The sequence below is a fragment of the Pristis pectinata genome, chromosome 33, assembly GCF_009764475.1.
Source record: "Pristis pectinata isolate sPriPec2 chromosome 33, sPriPec2.1.pri, whole genome shotgun sequence".
Taxonomy (NCBI): Eukaryota; Metazoa; Chordata; class Chondrichthyes; order Rhinopristiformes; family Pristidae; genus Pristis; species Pristis pectinata.
In genome coordinates, this window is record NC_067437.1 from 1673282 (window position 1) to 1689743 (window position 16462).

The window sequence follows — 16462 nt, forward strand, 5'->3', positions numbered from 1 at the left end:
AGGCGAGCATTCAGATAAGACGTTCAGCTTGGGTCGGGCTGGTGTACATTCTATAAAAGATTCGGGTTTGGGGTCAGTTTGGGAATGTGTTGGGAAGCACTGTGGTGAACCGGGAGAGGGGAATTTATCTAGAATTCTTCAATTACTTTCCAGGGCAGGGAAGAATTTACCGGAAGTCTCCTAAAGAAAGCTCCCCTGCATGTTTATGACGATCGATCTGGCAGTCCTGCCACTCAAACCCCTACAGGAATGAAGACTGGTTTTCCAGTTGTCAAGGGATCAAGGGGTGTGGTGCATGGATGGGGGTGCGGACACTGATCTACCCTCTGGGTGTGCACCAGGGTGAGGGAGCAAAGCAGCTGGAGGCGAGATGGAACTGCCAGTCGCCTGTTCATAGACTTGACAAGAGGCTACCTCAATCTCTTCAAAACTCCTGCTACATCACAGGAAATTTCCCGTGTTACCTTAAGGTTTTGGGGGAGGACTTTCAAAGCCTTTCATCCCACTGAGACGATGCTGATTCCGTCAAACCCACTCGCCCAATTATCTTCCCTGCAGCCCTTTCCCTCTCTCACGTGCGCATCAACTCCCCCCATTCTACCACCCACCTACACTACAGGTAATTACCTACAACGACCAAGTAACTTACCCGCACGTCTTTGGGATATGGGAGGAAACCGGAGCACCCGGGGGAAACCCACGCGGTCACAGGGAGAACGTGCAAACTCCACACAGATAGCGCCGGAGGTCGGGACATTGGAGCTGTGAGGCAGCGGCTCGACCACTACACCACTGACTGCACTTTTCACTTTAATTCATTCACAGAACCTGGGTGTCACTGACAAGATTGGCACTTAGTCCCCACCCATTGTTGCCCTTGAACCGTCTTGTCTTAGGAACCCTTCCAGGGACAGTTAACCATGTGGCATTGGGTTGGCAATCACATAGAACCATACAGCACAGCAACAGGCCCTTCAGCCCACCAAGTCTGTGCTGACCACCAAGCACCCATTTACACTGATCCTACACTAATCCCGTTTTTTTATTCTCCTGACGTTCCCATAACTTTCCCCAGCCCACTCCAGGTTTTTACAACACACAAGATGCTGGAGGAACTGAGTGGGTCAGGCAGCATCTGTGGAGAGAGATGGACAGTTGAAGCTTCACCTATCCAGATGAAGGGTCTCGACCCGAAACGTCGACCACCTCCCTCCACAGATGCTGCCTGACCCGCTGAGTTCCTCCAGCATCTTGTGTGTTGCTCCAGGTTCCAGCATCCGCAGCCTCTGGTGTCCCCACATTTTTACAGCCAATTCCCTTCAATAAAGTTCAATTGTGATCCAGTTGAAATTTACCAGTTAGTTTGCTGGTCCCCAATCCCTTACTGTACGAGCTCTTTGATTTCAGATTTATCAGATTAACAATTTAAACTCCCCAGATGCTATGCTGGAATTCAAACACACATTTCAATATCATCAGATTAAACCTGTGGATTATCAAACCAGCAAAAACAGCTGACTCCCCCATGAAGGACTCTATAAACGCTAAACTGAGATTCATTATGTGGTGATACAATTACAGCAAGTCGCAGATCCATGAAGATCTAAACAGGTTTATTTCTGTCGGTTGCCTCCGGCCTTGAAACTGGGCCCTGGGCCAGCCTCCAGTGACAGCAGAGCTTTGGTATTTGCTCACGGATTAACAAAGCTAGGGTTTAATTTGGACTGGTAGCTGATGGCTGTTTGTGTGGGCCAACAGATCCTCAAGTATAACTACCCTGGCAGAGCCAAGTGTGGCTGCTAGTCCCTGAACACAATGCTTGGCTTTGTGGGGCTGTGTGTGTGTGTGTGTGTGCGTGCGTGCGTGTGTGTGTGTGTGTGTGTGTGTGTGTGTGTGTGTGTGTGTGTGTGTGCGGAAACCAAAAACTCAAAAACTATTTTGCCAAAAGAGAGGCCTTGATGTAAACCAGGAACGCCTCAGAACGCTTCACTTCACGCTCCAATACTCTCAAAATGCTGTGACTCGTTACATAAGTAAAGGCGATGGCCATCTTGTGGGGCAGAGCAGGATCCCACAAACAAGTAGATCGAAGGCCGAGGAGTGGAGCGGGAAGTCAGTAAACTGACAGGATTGTTGTTAGTAAGGAGCAGAGTCTGGAGAAGGGGAAGGCTCAGTGGACTGGAGGCTGGAGATGACAGGGACTAATGGAGTGATACACCATGGACACAGGCCCTTCGGCCCACGAGTCCGTGCCAGCCATCAAGCACCCATTTATACTAATCTACACTAATCCAGTTTTATTCTCCCCACATTCCCATCAATCTCTCTAAATTCTACCCCTCATCTTCAGATTAGGAAGTTAACCAACAAATTAACCCACTGACCCGCACGTCTTTGGGATGTGGGAGAAAACGGAGCACCCGGGGGAAACCCACACGGCCACAGAGAGAACGTGCAAACTCCACACAGACAGTGCCAGAGGTCGGGGTCTCTGGCACTGTGAGGCAGCAACTCTACCGTTGTAGTGTCATGCTGCCCTCTGAGAATGGTTCCAGTTTACAAGGGTTTTGTTGAAGTAAGTGGGGAGGAACCATTCCCACTGGTAGCAGAGCCTCAGGGAGGACAAAGGTTTAAAATAATTGGCAAAACCTCAAGCAGAGGTGAGGAAATCTATTAACACACAAAATGCTGGAGGAACTCAGCAGGTCAGGCAGCATCCATGGAGGGAAATCAACAGTCGACGTTTCGGGCCGAGACCCTTCATCAGGACTGGAAAGGAAGAGGGAAGAAGCCAGAAGAAGAAGGTGGGGGGAGGTGGAGGAGCACAGGCTGGCAGGGGATCGGTGAGTCCAGGTGAGAGGGGGAGGGTAAGTTGGTGGGGAAGAGAGGGAGAAGTAAGAAGCTGGGAGGTGATGGGTGGAAGGGGCAAAGGGCTGAAGAAGAAGGAATCCAGTAGGAGAGGGCAGTGGACCATGCAATACCCCTCCCCTCTTACCCCTACTTCCCCCTCTTTTCCTTCCCATTTGTTTCCCCTCACTCCTGTGGCCCCCTCAGCCCTTCTCTTTCCCCTCCCCTGCCCTCATGACCTGCCCACCTATTCCCCCACCTCCTTCCCTTTATTCCATGGTCCACTGGCCTCTCCCACCAGATTCCTTCTTCTTCAGCCCTTTGCCTCCTCCACCCATCACCTCCCAGCTTCTTACATCTCCCGCCTCCCCCACCCACCTACCTTCCCCCTCTCACCTGCCAGCCTGTGCTCCTCCCCCTCCCCCCACCTTCTTATTCTGGCTCCTGCCCTCTTCCTTTCCAGTCCTGATGAAGGGTCTCGGCCCGAAACATCAACTGATTATCTCCCTCCATGGATGCTGCCTGACCCGCTGAGTTCCTCCAGCACTTTGTGTGTGCTGCTCCAGATTCCAGCATCTGTGGAATCTCTTGTGTCTCTGAAGAAATCTATTGTTGACATGGCAGTGTGTTGAGATCTGACACGTGCTGTCTGAAAGCAGATTCAAGAGGAACTTTCTGGAGGGACTGATGCAAACACAGGGAAGGAAGTACGAGCCTATGGGTGAAGTCAGAGGACAGGGATGGGTGACACTGTTCCATTCTTTCAGAAAACTGGGACAGATAAGATGACAGCCAGCAGAGTCGCTGCCCCGCAGCGCCAGAGGGCTGGGTTCAACCCTGACCTCTGGTGCTGTCTGTGTGGAGTTTGCATGTTCTCTTGTGATTGGGTAGCTTTCTTCCAGGTGCTCCAGTTTCCTCCCACATCCCAACGACGTGCGGGTCGATAGGCTACTTGGTCTAGCAAATTGACCCTAGTGTGTAGGTGGGGGGTAGAATCTGGGGGCAGTTGTTGGGAATGTGGGGAGAATATAAAATAGGCAACATAGACCAGTACAGCACAGGAAAAGGCCCTTCAGACCACCCTGTGATGAACATGATACCAATTTAAACTGCCCATCTGCCTGCACATGATCCACATCCCTCCATTCCTGCCTGTTCATGTGTCTGACTAAAAGCCTCTTAAAGCCCTCTATTGTATCTGCCTCCACCACCACCCCTGGCAGCCTGTTCCAGGCACCCACCACTCTGTGTAAAAAGACTTGCCCCACACATCTCCTTTAAACTTTCCCCCTCTCACTTTAACCGCATGCCCTCTTGTATTCGACACGTCTACCCTGGGAAAAAGACTGACTCTCTACCCTATTTGTGCCTCTCAGAATTTTACAAACTTCTATCAGGTCTCCCCTCAGCCTCCACCGTTCCAAAGAAGACAGCCCAAGTTTGTCCGACCTCTCCTCATAGCACAGGCCCTCTAATCCAAGCAACATCCAGAAAACCTCTTCTGCACCCTCCCCAGAGCCTCCACATCCTTCCTGTAATGGGGCGACCAGAAGTGCACACAGTACTCCAAATGTGGCCTGACCAAAGGTTTATACAGCAGCAACATGCCCCTTCCCCAACCTTTCTACTCAATGCTCCAACCGATGAAGGCAAGTGTACTGCATGCCTTCTTTACCACCTTATCCACTTGTGTTGCCACTTTCAGGAAACTTTGGACTTGGACCCCATGATCCCTCTGTACATCGATGCTCCTGAGGGTCCTGCCATTTACTGTCATACTTCGCCTTTTCCATTTGAGCTCCCAAAGTGCAACACCTCACACTTGTGCGGTTTAAACTCCACCAACCATTTCTCTGCCCACATTTACAACTGGTCTGTATCCTGCTAAGTCCTTTGGTTAATGCAGAATCAGTGTGAATAGGTGGCTGATAGTCAGTGCAGACTCAGTGGGCCTCTCTATGACTCTAATTACACATGGGAAGTATTAAAGGAGGAATGAAATTTCTCTGTGAGCTGGCACAGAGTAGATGGCCTGAGTGGCCACCTAAGTCATATGGAAATATGGTCCCCTGTGCTGTAAGTTTCTAGCACTGAGGTGGGACGTCAAAAACATGCTCTCCGTGTCGTAAAAGGGTTTAAAGGACACACAGTCATCAGAAGGCAGATTTGCACCGATTTTGCTCCATTTGCTCTAAGGGATGGAGCCGGGTCCTCCTTGGACCCCAAAGGACACTGATTCTGACGGACGCCAGAAGCCTCCAATGACTCGTTGCCCATAACTGGTACATTAACAAGCACTCAGCGTCTGCCAGGCTTCTGGTTGAAAACTGACAGCATCATGCCATCCCTTGCCTGCACCCCTCGCTCTCTCTCTCTCACTCTCTCTCACCATACCAACACATAGGAGGGGTCATACATGAAGTAACCCGAAGATGGCCTTAAGCATGGAGCAGTAACCTACCCTGGCTGGAGGATGCCTCCTCGCTCTTGTGACCTGTAGCTCATTGCAGATCTGATTCTTGGTGAGTGTCCAACAACTGAAAGAAAACAACGAACAAATTTGTTAAAATGAAGAAAAGAATGAAAAGTTCCATAGCAACCACTGTCCCTCGGTCCGTTCAGCCACCTCAGCACCTCTGCCCAGACAAGCTGCTGTGATTTATCTAGCCCGTAAGGTTCCTGACATTAGGGTACCTTCACCTTGAAAGGAGGATGTAAAGAGGACTACCTCTGAATTGTGCACTCGGAGGTGTTTTAGCCCCTGCACGGTTGTGAGGTTTAATGCTAAGAATGCACCTGAGAACGTTATAGAGTCATTGAGAGAAACAGCACAGAAACAGGCCCTTTGGCCCATCAAATCCTTACCAACCATCAACCACCCATTTACACTAATCCTACATTAATCCCACAATCCCATCAATTTCCCTGCCAGATTTTACCACTCACCTACACACTAGACCTGAAAAGTTAAGATATAGAGTCATACAGCACAGAAACAGGCCCTTTGGCCCACCAACTCTGCGCCAACCATCAAACACCTACTTCCAGCTGTCCTGCACTGATCTCATTTTATTCTCCCCACTTTCCCGCCAACTCCCCGCAGATTCTAGCACTCAGCCACACACTAGCAGCAATTAACAGTGGCCAATTAATCGGCCAACCCACATGTCCATGGGATGTGGCAGAAACCGGAGCACCCGGGGGAAACCCACGTAGTCACAGGGAGAACATGCAAACTCCACACAGTCAGCACCCGAGGTCAGGATCGAACCCAGATCTCTGGTGCTGTGAGACACTGGCTCCAGTGTACCGCCCTAAATCTTTGATGGTTTGGCACAGAGAGGCGCTTACTGTATCCAACCCATGCCTCGCCTGCCAGGGTAGAGTTTGATTGGATGGTGGGGAGCAGAGCTTTGAAATAATTTTTTTTAGTATTTTTGTTCAGTGGTAGAAATGATGGGGGAAGATTAAATTATAACAGTGGGACATGTGAGAAGTGATCAATAGAAACATCCAGCATGTTAATGATCCAAAAGCAGATCACAATGTTGCAACGCTGATTGATGAAAACAACAATGCTAAAAAAGTTACGTTTCAATTAAATCATAATGAATAGAAAACATTGCGATAGTTTTAATATATAAATGGAACATCTCATGAAAATACACTGAACCATATCAATGCTATCAAGCTGCGCACCTCTTTGTTATGTGCTGAATAGTCTGTGAATCAGTAAGTTGGTTTATTGTTGTCATGTGTACTAAGGTACAGTGAAAAACCTTTTTTTGCATGCCATCCATACAGATCATTTCATCACATCAATGTATTGAGGTAGTACAAGGGAAAACCAATAACAGAATGCAGAATAAAGTATTACAGAGAAAGTACAGTACTGGTAGACAATAAGGTGCAAGGCCATGACGAGGTAGATTGTAAGGTCAAGGATCAAACAATTGGAAAGAGCACAGAAAAGATTTACGAGGATGTTGCCGGGACTCGAGGGCCTGAGTTATAGGGAGAGGTTGGTCAGGCTAGGACTTTATTCCTTGGAACGTAGGAGAATGAGGGGCGACCTTAGAGAAATGTTTAATATTATGAGAAGCACAGATAAGGTGGTTGGTAAGTCTTTTCCCCAGGGTAGGGGAGTCCAAATCATAGACTTAGGGTGAGTGGGGTATGATTTAAAAGGGAGCTGAGGGGCAACATTTTCACACAGAGGGTAGTGAACATATGCCAGAGGAAGTGGGTGAGGCAGGTACAACAGTATCATTTAAAAAGCACTTGGATAGGTACATGGAGGGGGGGGGGGCTTGGAGGGGTATGGGTCGAACACTGGAACTTGGTGGGCACCGTGGTCGGCATGGACTGGTTGGGCCGAAGGGCCTGTGTCCCTGCTGTGTTGCTGTATGGCTCCATGACTCTAAAGAAAAGTGTAAATTCTTGTCACAATAAAGTTATAGAGTCACAGAAACAGGCCCTTTGGCCCATCTAGTCAATGCCGACCTGATCTTCTGCCCAGTCCCAATTACCTGCACCCGGACCATATCCCTCCAAACCCCTCCCATCCACGGACCTATCCAAACTTGTCTTAAATGTTACAACTGAACCCGCATCGACCACTTCTGTTGGCAGCTTGTTCCACACTCGCACCACCCTCTGAGTGAAGAAGTTTCCCCTCAGATTCCCCTTAAATATTTCACCTTTCACCCTAAACCTATGACCTCTAGTTCTAGTCTCACCCAACCTGAGGGGAAAAAGCCTGCATGCATTCACCCTATCTATACCCCTCCTAATTTTGTATACCTCCATAAGATCTCCCCTCATTCTCCTGCTCCAGGGAATAGTCCTAACCTATTCAACCTTTCCCTATCACTCAGGTCCTCAAGTCCCGGCAACATCCGTGTAAATTTTCTCTGCACTCTTTCAAGCTTATTGATATCTTTCCTGTAGGTAGGTGACCAGAACTGCACACAACACCCTAAATTCAGCCTCACCAACATCTTGTACAACTTCAACATAACATTCCAGCTCCTGGACTCAATGCCCTGATTTATGAAAGTGCCAAAAGCTCTTTTTATGACCCTACGTTTGGGAAGAGCATTTTAGTCAGTGGTTTTTTCTTCTGAAGTCTGAACTAAACTACAGTCCAGCTTTCATCAAATTTTTAAGCTGTACTCTTTAGAATTTGGGACAATCCAGTCTCTGGGAAAAAGATGACTTGAATATTCCATTTTCCAATTAAAATAATGCATGCACAAGAAATTTGCAACAGTCCTGTTGCACAGGGCAGGAGCATTTTCTTTCTGAACAATTTTAGTGAATGAATTGAAGGTTACAACAATGTCATTGGAACTGTGTGCAGTTCCATAAATGTAGTTTTCTATTTGACAATGTTATTCATGTACTGTGTGCTATACAATAAATGATGAAATCCTTTGCATTCATACTCAAACTATTCCCTCAAAGTTTCTGAAAACTTCAACGGCAATTTACAGCCCTTTTGGGTTGGAGAAAATTAATCCCAGACGGTATAGCTGATGAAAATAATATTGCATTCTTCACAGCCCATGAGAGACTACAGAACCAATTACCGTAACCTCTTGAGCTGAATTTAGCTGTTGTATAGCTCAAAGACAAAACAGGAAATTGGAATGAAAGTTTTTGTGAATAATTCTCTGTGTACTTGCTTCTTACATTTCACAAGTAATGGAGCACCTTTAAAGGTGAGGGGAAGTTTAATTTGCCTGCTTAGTTGGAAAATGGGCCTGTAAGGACATCTATTTGCCTGAAAACACTAATACTTTCTCTCCTTCCGGCCAGTCCACTGTTTCTTTTTTTTGATTAAGTGGGAGCAAAGCTGTGAAAAGACAGAAAGAGAAAGGAATAGGGTCTATTTTTAGAAACACACATAGACAGATTTCAGTTTTTAAAAGATTAGCAATTCCCCACCCTCCCCAGCCAAGATAAAGAACACATTCAACATTAGAAAGCTCAGATAATAAATAATTAAATGTTCTTTTTTCACATAAAAATCTGTTTCATTTGTAGTTTAATCAATATCCTTAAAGCCCATTGTTGACTTTCTTCACTGGTCCTTGGTTCTTTATATTTTTATTTCTAATCATCCGTTAGTTTATCCTTGGCAAAATCCACATCAAATGCTGTTGTTGGGAAACCACTGCTGTTATTGTCAAAATTTGGTAACCCCTCTCCTTTCTTCCACAGTTTTGTACCTGGGTTTGGAATCTCATCTCTAACTACATGAACCTTGTGTCCATCCAAATGGGACACATCCATTTCAAAGCCTAGCAATGCTTCTGCTGATGAAAGTGAGATATTAGTTCAGAGGTCACCTGCCTCCTTTCAAACTCTGGGTGCTTTAAAGCCATTATTTTGAATTCCAGATCCTGAGACTCTCCATCCACATGCAGTTCAATTTCTCCAAACTCTACAGCTAATGCTAGTTCTATCTCCACCTTAAGTGTCCTCTCCTCCTTAACACTCATCACATTTCATCTCCTGGGCCATTTGAGCCCTTCCAGGACCCAACTGTTTCATTCTCACTTCATCGTTCCTGGAGCCCGTTTTGTCACTGGCATTTCGTAAGACTTCTACACAATGGTCTGAATTCACTTCTTCAAGTGTAACTTCAGGGTCCACTCTGTCACCTCCTCGAGGAATGTTCCAGTTTTGATGTCATGTACTTCCTTTAAACATAGATTTAAAATGAGAGGGGGAACGTTTAAAGGAGATTTGCGAAGCAAATTTTTACACAGAGAGTGGTGGGTGCCTGGAATGTGCTGCCAGGGTTAGTGGTGGAAGCTGATACAATAGCAATGTTTAAGAGGCATTTAGACAGACACATGAACAGGCTGGGAATGGGACGTGGACCATGTGCAGAGAGGTGGGATCAGCTTAAACAGGCATCATGATCAGCATGGACATGTTAGCTGATGGGCCTGTTCCTACACTGCACTGATCTATAACTGTCTCTGCCCTGGGACCTCTTGATGGGCCAATGTAAAGAGAACTTCATTCTGTATCTAACCTGTGCTGTTCCTACCTTGAGAGAGTTTGACAGGACAATGTAAAGGGAACTTAACTCTCTCTCTCTGTCCCACACTATCCATGCCCTGGGAATGTTTGACAAGACGATGTAGAGGGAACTTTACTCTCTGCTTATTCTCCACTAGACACAGAACTGTGTGAGTAGATTTCGACAGCCTCTAACCTGTGGGAGGGACTGTCTTGATTTTGGAAGAATAGTTACTGGGAACTATTTACATATTCAGTGGGAGCAAGTATCCTAAATGATTAAATCCATATATCAGCCATAGAGTTCAATGCCGAGCTGGGGTGTAGAGGACAGTGATGGAGCAATGTCAAACACGAGACAGAACAGGTAAATCTGAACTAAGTTCAGAAACAGCTACTTCCCTTCAACCATTCGGTTCCTGAACCAACTGACACAACCCTAATCACTACACTTTGGCAACACTGGGACCACTTTGCACTAAAATGAATTTTTCTTTGTTCTAATTGTGTTCTTTCATGTAAAAAATTGTGTATAATCTATGTTTAGTTTATGTTTTTCTTGTGATTGCTGCTTATCTGATACTATGTGCCTGTGATGCTGCTGCTGCAGGTAAGTTTTTCATTGCACCTGTGCACACATGGACTTGTGCATCTGACAATAAACTCGTCTTTGATTCAATATGGTGTCTATCATGAAGATGAAACCTAGCAGCCCCCTGGTAAACACAATATTCATCCCTCTAGATTGTGCCTATTCCATTGCTCTCTCTCTGTCTATCTATCTCTCACTCTCTATCTCTCGCTGTCTGTCTATTTCTTTGTCTGTGTCTCTCTCTCTCGGTTTCATATCTCCAGTGATCCCCACTCACCCTCCCATGTGTATTAATCAATAACTGGAAGGAATATCATATCTTGGAATTACAGCACTCGTTTCAAAAGCTTTTAAATTCTTCTCCAGTTTTAACTGTTCACAACCTCTCTCTAAGTGCACCCTTCCACTTAATAATCTGTCAAACACCTTATTAAAATTTCCACTGACACCATCCCATGTTGTGTGGGATTGGTGGGGGGAGCGTTGTGTCACGATGTTCAGCTGAGGTGGGTTATGCTGGGGATTTCTGGCCGTTGTCCTCAACATCTGGCATATTTAAATAAAAATGTTAAAAATTCCAATGAAGTCCCACTTTAAACACTTGGTGTGAACAGCAACACCCCAAAGTTGAGGATGCAGAGAAGACCTTCACTAAAATTAAGGTGTGAATTAACAGTGGTGGGACCCAAACTTGACTTCAGGGGAAACTCCAGACTACTGGGAGGAGAGAAATGGAGAAGGAATGCTGTGGTGTGAAGCTTCTCAGAAAGGAGTAAGAATTGGAAAATTTGCAATAACTTGGAAACAATTTATTACCTAGAAATATCATCAATGATTTATTTGGCTAGACAGTGTTTAATTTTGTTAACTGCTGTCACCCTGACTTATTTTAATTCCACTTTGAAAACAGTTGAGGACACAGCTCAGCACATCACAGAAACCAGCCTCCCCTCCATGGACTCTCTCTACACCTCCCACTGCCTCAGTAAAGCAGCCAGCACAATCAAAGACCCCACCCACCCCAGACATTCTCTCTTCTCCCTCCTTCCATCGGGCAGAAGATACAAAAACCTGAGAACACGTACCATCAGGCTCAAGGACAGCTTCTATCCCACTGTTATAAAACTCTTTAACGGTTCCCTAGTATAAGATGGACACCTGACCTCACAGCCTACCTCCTTGTGGCCTTGCACCTTATTGTCTGCCTGCACTGCACTTTCTCTGTAACTGTAACACTTTATTCTGCATTCTGTTATTGTTTTCTCTTGTACTACCTCAATGCACTGTGTAATGAAATGATCTGTTTGGATGGCATCCTGTTTTTCACTGTACCTTGGTACATGTGACAATAATAAACCAATTTACCAAATATTCAAATTTCCAAGAAAGGCTGCAGGAAGAATTTCACTTCATGAACATTGGAAAAGTTAACACCTGAAGGAAAAGGTTATATGGAATTTTAAATGGAGAGTTCATTGTACATAAAAACAGAAATTGCTGGAAACATTCAGCAGGTCAGGGAGCATCAATGGAGAGAGAGTTCAGGAGTTTCAGGTAAAAGGCCTTTTGTCAGAACTAGGAAAGAAAGAAAACAACTTTGATCTGAAATGTTCACCCTGTTTCTCTTCCCACAGACGCTGCCTGCCCTGCTGAGTGTTTCCAGCATTTTCTGTTTTATTTCAGTTATCCAGCATCTGCAGTGTTTTGACTTTCAGTTCAATATACTTCCTGGGATAATCCATAATTTGGGATGTGATGTATGAACTGAATGATCTTTTTGCAACGTTCAAACTGGAAGTTCACAGTTAGCATAAACAGCAAGAAATGAAAGGATGAGTGGGCCATCGTTGCCAGAAGTTTGAAGTTTAGAAACTGGAAGTGTTGTTACAATTGATCCATTGTTGGTGAAGCCACACTTGGAGACTGGTCCTGCCCATTACTGGATATGCTGGTATTGGAGGCATTCCAACAGAGATTGACTTGGCTAATTCCTGGGACGAGAGGGTTGTCCCATCACCAGCACAAAAGAAGTCAGACCTGCATTCTTTTATGTTTAGGAGGAGGAGGGATGATCATTGAAATTGAGGGGGCAGGACAGGGTAGGTGTGGAGATATTTTAACCAGTGGGAGAACCTCAAACAGGGGAACATAGTTACAGGGTAATGGGGGGTGGGGGGGGTGCATTTAAACTGAGGTCCACAGGAATGTCCTGTCACAGAGAAGAATGAATCTCTGGAATTATCTACCTCAGGAGAGGGGAGACGGCCAGTGTAAAGAGGAGGAGGGGAGAGAGGAGTCCGAGGTGATTGGTGGACTAAGGTGTCAGGCAGGTAGTGCCGGGGAGGGGAGTGGAGCAGGGGTGGGTGAAGGATAGATGGAGACAGACAGAGAGAGAGAGGAAAGTGGGGGGAAAAATCAGATGGAGTGAGGTGGGGGAGAGGGGAGGGCGGAGGTGAGGGGAGGGGAGGGTGGAGGTGGAGACGGCTGCGGGAGGGAGAAAGGCAGGAACACGAAGCGCTCCCAGTGCTGGACCCTGATAAGTGAACGAGGTGAGAATGGGAACCATGAGGGGAGAGGGATATGGCGGATGGAACCAGATTTGGGGAGGGGGTGGGATTCTGTGTGTGCAGTGGGTGGATGGAACCAGGAGGGGGAGGGAGACAAAGATGGGTGAAGGGGGGCTGGGGGAGCCGTTTCACCCACCGAGTCAGCCCCATTTTCCTGCAGCCCTGTGTTATTTTCCCTTTGACATGATTATTGCCTCCAGGTCCCCTCGATCAACATCCCTGCAACAGTGTGGCACAGTGCTGTCCTGGGATCTTGCTGTGCACTGTCTAGATGATGCTTTTCCAGCACTACAACAGTAGCTATTTTGCATATTATATTTCATATTTTCTTATGTGATGGAAAGATAAGATATTTATTCATTAGTCATATGTACATCAAAACACGCAGTAAAATACATCTTTTTGCGTTACTGAGAATGTTCTGGGGGCAGCCCACAAGTGTCGCCACGCTCCCAGCACCAACATAGCATGCCGACAACTTCCTAACCCGTACGTCTTTGGAACGTGGGAGGAAACCGGAGCACCCGGAGGAAACCCATGTGGACACAGGGAGAACGTACAAACTCCTTACAGACAGCGGCCGGAATTGAACCCAGGTCACTGGCGCTGTAACAGCGTTACACTAACCACTACACTACCATGCCACCACTCAGACACATAGGTAGGTGGATGAATTTGCCACTGTATCTTGCCACGTGTGTGCAGGAGAAAGAGACCACTCGGCCCCTTGAGTCGATGCTAGCTCTCAGAGCACTCCCATTAATCCCATGCCCCCGCTGACTTCCGTGTAACCTCTGTCACCCGTCCATCGACTCCTCCCAGATTCTCCTGCACACACGCCCCACCCCTCTACACTCAGGGGCGGGGAGGGGGCAACTTAGAGTGGTGAATCCGTCTATCAACCAAAGTGTCTGAGGGGCTTGGGAGGAAACCCCCGCCGTCACAGGGAGAACATGCAAACTCTGTACAGACAGCGTCTGAGGTCAGGGTTCGAGGCAGCGGTGTTACTGTCTCGCCGGTGTCCACATCCCCTTAATGGTCAATCCTCCCTGCCACATAATGACACTGTAGGCCATTCCGCCCATCAAACCCATGCCATCTCCCAGGGAGGGAATCTGATCAGTCGCATTGCCCCTTTCCTTATGTACCCCGTAGGCCACTTGCAACTCATTCTCTCGTACATGACCATCACCTTCCATTGTCGACCATTTTTGCCGCTTACCTACACCTAGGGGTAATTTACAGCAGACCGTTGTCCTCCAATTCTTTGGGAAGTGGGAGGAAAACTGGAGCATCCGGGGTGAAACCCACGTGGGAGAGGGTACAGACTGCACCTGAGATCAGGTTGCTGGAACCATGAGGCAGCAGTACTAACTGTGACACCACCACGCTGCCTAAACAAGACAGGTGCTACAAGCAATGAACACCTTGCAGTCTGGGCAAAAAACAAGAGTGCTGGAGGAAGTCAGCTGGTCGGGCAGCAATCTGTGGAGGGAAATGGATGGTCAATGTTTTGGGTCCGAGACCCTTCATCTGGACTGAAAGACAGAAGGGAAATAGCCCGTCAAGAGGTGAGGGGGGGGGGTGGAGCAAGAGCTGGCAGGTGATGGGTGGATCAGGTGAGGGGGGGGTGATAGGCAGATGGGGAGGGGAGGGTGGAACAGCGACAGAGGGCCGGGAGGTGAGAGGTGAGGTGACAGAGGGCATGCACATGGTGGAACCTGATGGGAGATGGAGGTGGAGCTTGGAACCAGGGGAGGGAGGTGGGGAGGGAGGCGGGAAACAGTGGGGGAGGGGATCCAGTGGGAGGGGTGGTGTGGGTGACGGGCAGATGGACTGGGTGGAGGGGGGGGAAAGAAACAGGGTGACGGGGGCTGGGGTGGGTGCGGGAGGGACTGGGTAGATCAGGAGGGGAGAGAAAAGGGACAGAGGGGGAGCAGGTTACCGGAAGTTGGAGAATTCAATGTTCATGCCGCTGGGTTGTAGACTCCCCAGGGGGAACACGAGGTGCTGTTCCTCTAGTTTGATTATATAGAACATAGAACAGCACAGGAACAGGCCCTTCAGCCCACGATGTTGTGCCAAACTAATTAAACTAGTAATTAAATGCCAAACTGTACTAATCCCTTCTGCCTACAGAAGTCCATATCCCTCCATTCTCTGCACATTCATGAGCCTATCTAAGAGCCTCTCGAACGCTTCATCTTGGCAGTGGAGGGAGCCGAGGACAGACATGCCAGTGTGGGAATAATTCCCCATGCATAGACCCACAACCTCTTGCCGCCTTCTCCCACCATATGTTACCCAACATAATGCTTCGAGAGTGGGTAACTTTCAATCTATCCTGCAGGAACCAGGACATTGCAGAAAGCCAGTCACATCTCTTTATTGAGAGCAGCGTGTGCTTTGATTTTGATGCACAGCCTGATTAAGTTCCATTATCAAATTGCCATTTCTTTGCCTTGCAGTTTTGCTCTGTGGCAGAGGGCAGTGTGTAGAATGAGAAGATATACGGTTGCAATGATGATGAAAGTGAAACTGTCATCCTTCATTAAATTAGGAATGATTTGTGTTTGCTTCTCTGCCTCTTGATGCCTGGATGAAGAGCCTTAGTTAAGGAGACAGTTCTTTGTTTCCGTTAATGCAAAATTCAAACTGGTAAACAGAATCAAGCTATTGATAAATAAGCATGTCAGATTAATTAATCAAATAATTATTCACCAGATCTGGTAATCAAGTAGATAAGAGGACACAGTTCAAGAGTTAACTATGGAGCCTTGAAGATGGGTGTTGACAGCCTCTAGTTCTGCAATTCCTGGTATAATATCTCAGAACAATAGAGTCACCGAGTTATAGAGCATGGAAACAGGCCCTGTCGGCCCAATCAGTCTTGTGCTGACTCTCAGCCAGTCATTTGGATTTAATTTTAATTCTCCCCACATTCCATCAATTCCTCCAAATTCCACCCCTCACCCACACACTAGGGGCAATTTACAACAGCTAATTAACCCACCAACCCCTATGTCTTTGGCACCCGGGGGAAACCCACGCAGTCACAGGGAGAACGTGCAAACTCCACACAGATAGCGCCAGAGGTCGGGATTGAACCCAGGTCGCTGGAGCTGTGAAGCAGCAGCTCTACCCCCTGTGCTGTGCTGTGCCACCTTGACAACCAAATGATTTCAAGTAGATTAGGACGAGGGTGTTTCTCCAAAAAGGTCAGTTTTCATTATGTTTATTAGTTCACGAGTTGCGGACGTCACTGGCAAAGCCAGCACTTATTGCCCCCAGACTGAGTCTGAAATCACACCCTGGATAAGGATGGCTGATTTCCTTCCATGAAGGGCATTAGTGAGCACGATGGCTTTTTTTTAAACAACATTCCAGTGGTTTCATGGTTTCCATTACCGAGATGAGCATC

At 47.2% G+C, this 16462-nt stretch overlaps 1 protein-coding gene and 1 pseudogene across 2 annotated transcripts in view; both read right to left on the minus strand.

Moving 5' to 3' along the window:
• The window catches only part of LOC127585660 (epidermal growth factor receptor kinase substrate 8-like protein 1), a 72704-nt gene that overhangs the window by 47445 nt on the left and 8797 nt on the right, over positions 1 to 16462 (minus strand). For both annotated transcript variants that reach the window (XM_052043294.1, XM_052043295.1), the window contains one exon: positions 5309 to 5384. In XM_052043294.1, the coding sequence (XP_051899254.1) occupies positions 5309 to 5352 (44 nt within the window). In that variant the 5' untranslated portion in view covers positions 5353 to 5384. The remainder of the gene's footprint in view (positions 1 to 5308; positions 5385 to 16462) is intronic.
• On the minus strand, positions 8965 to 9534 carry LOC127585661 (dnaJ homolog subfamily B member 11-like; annotated as a pseudogene).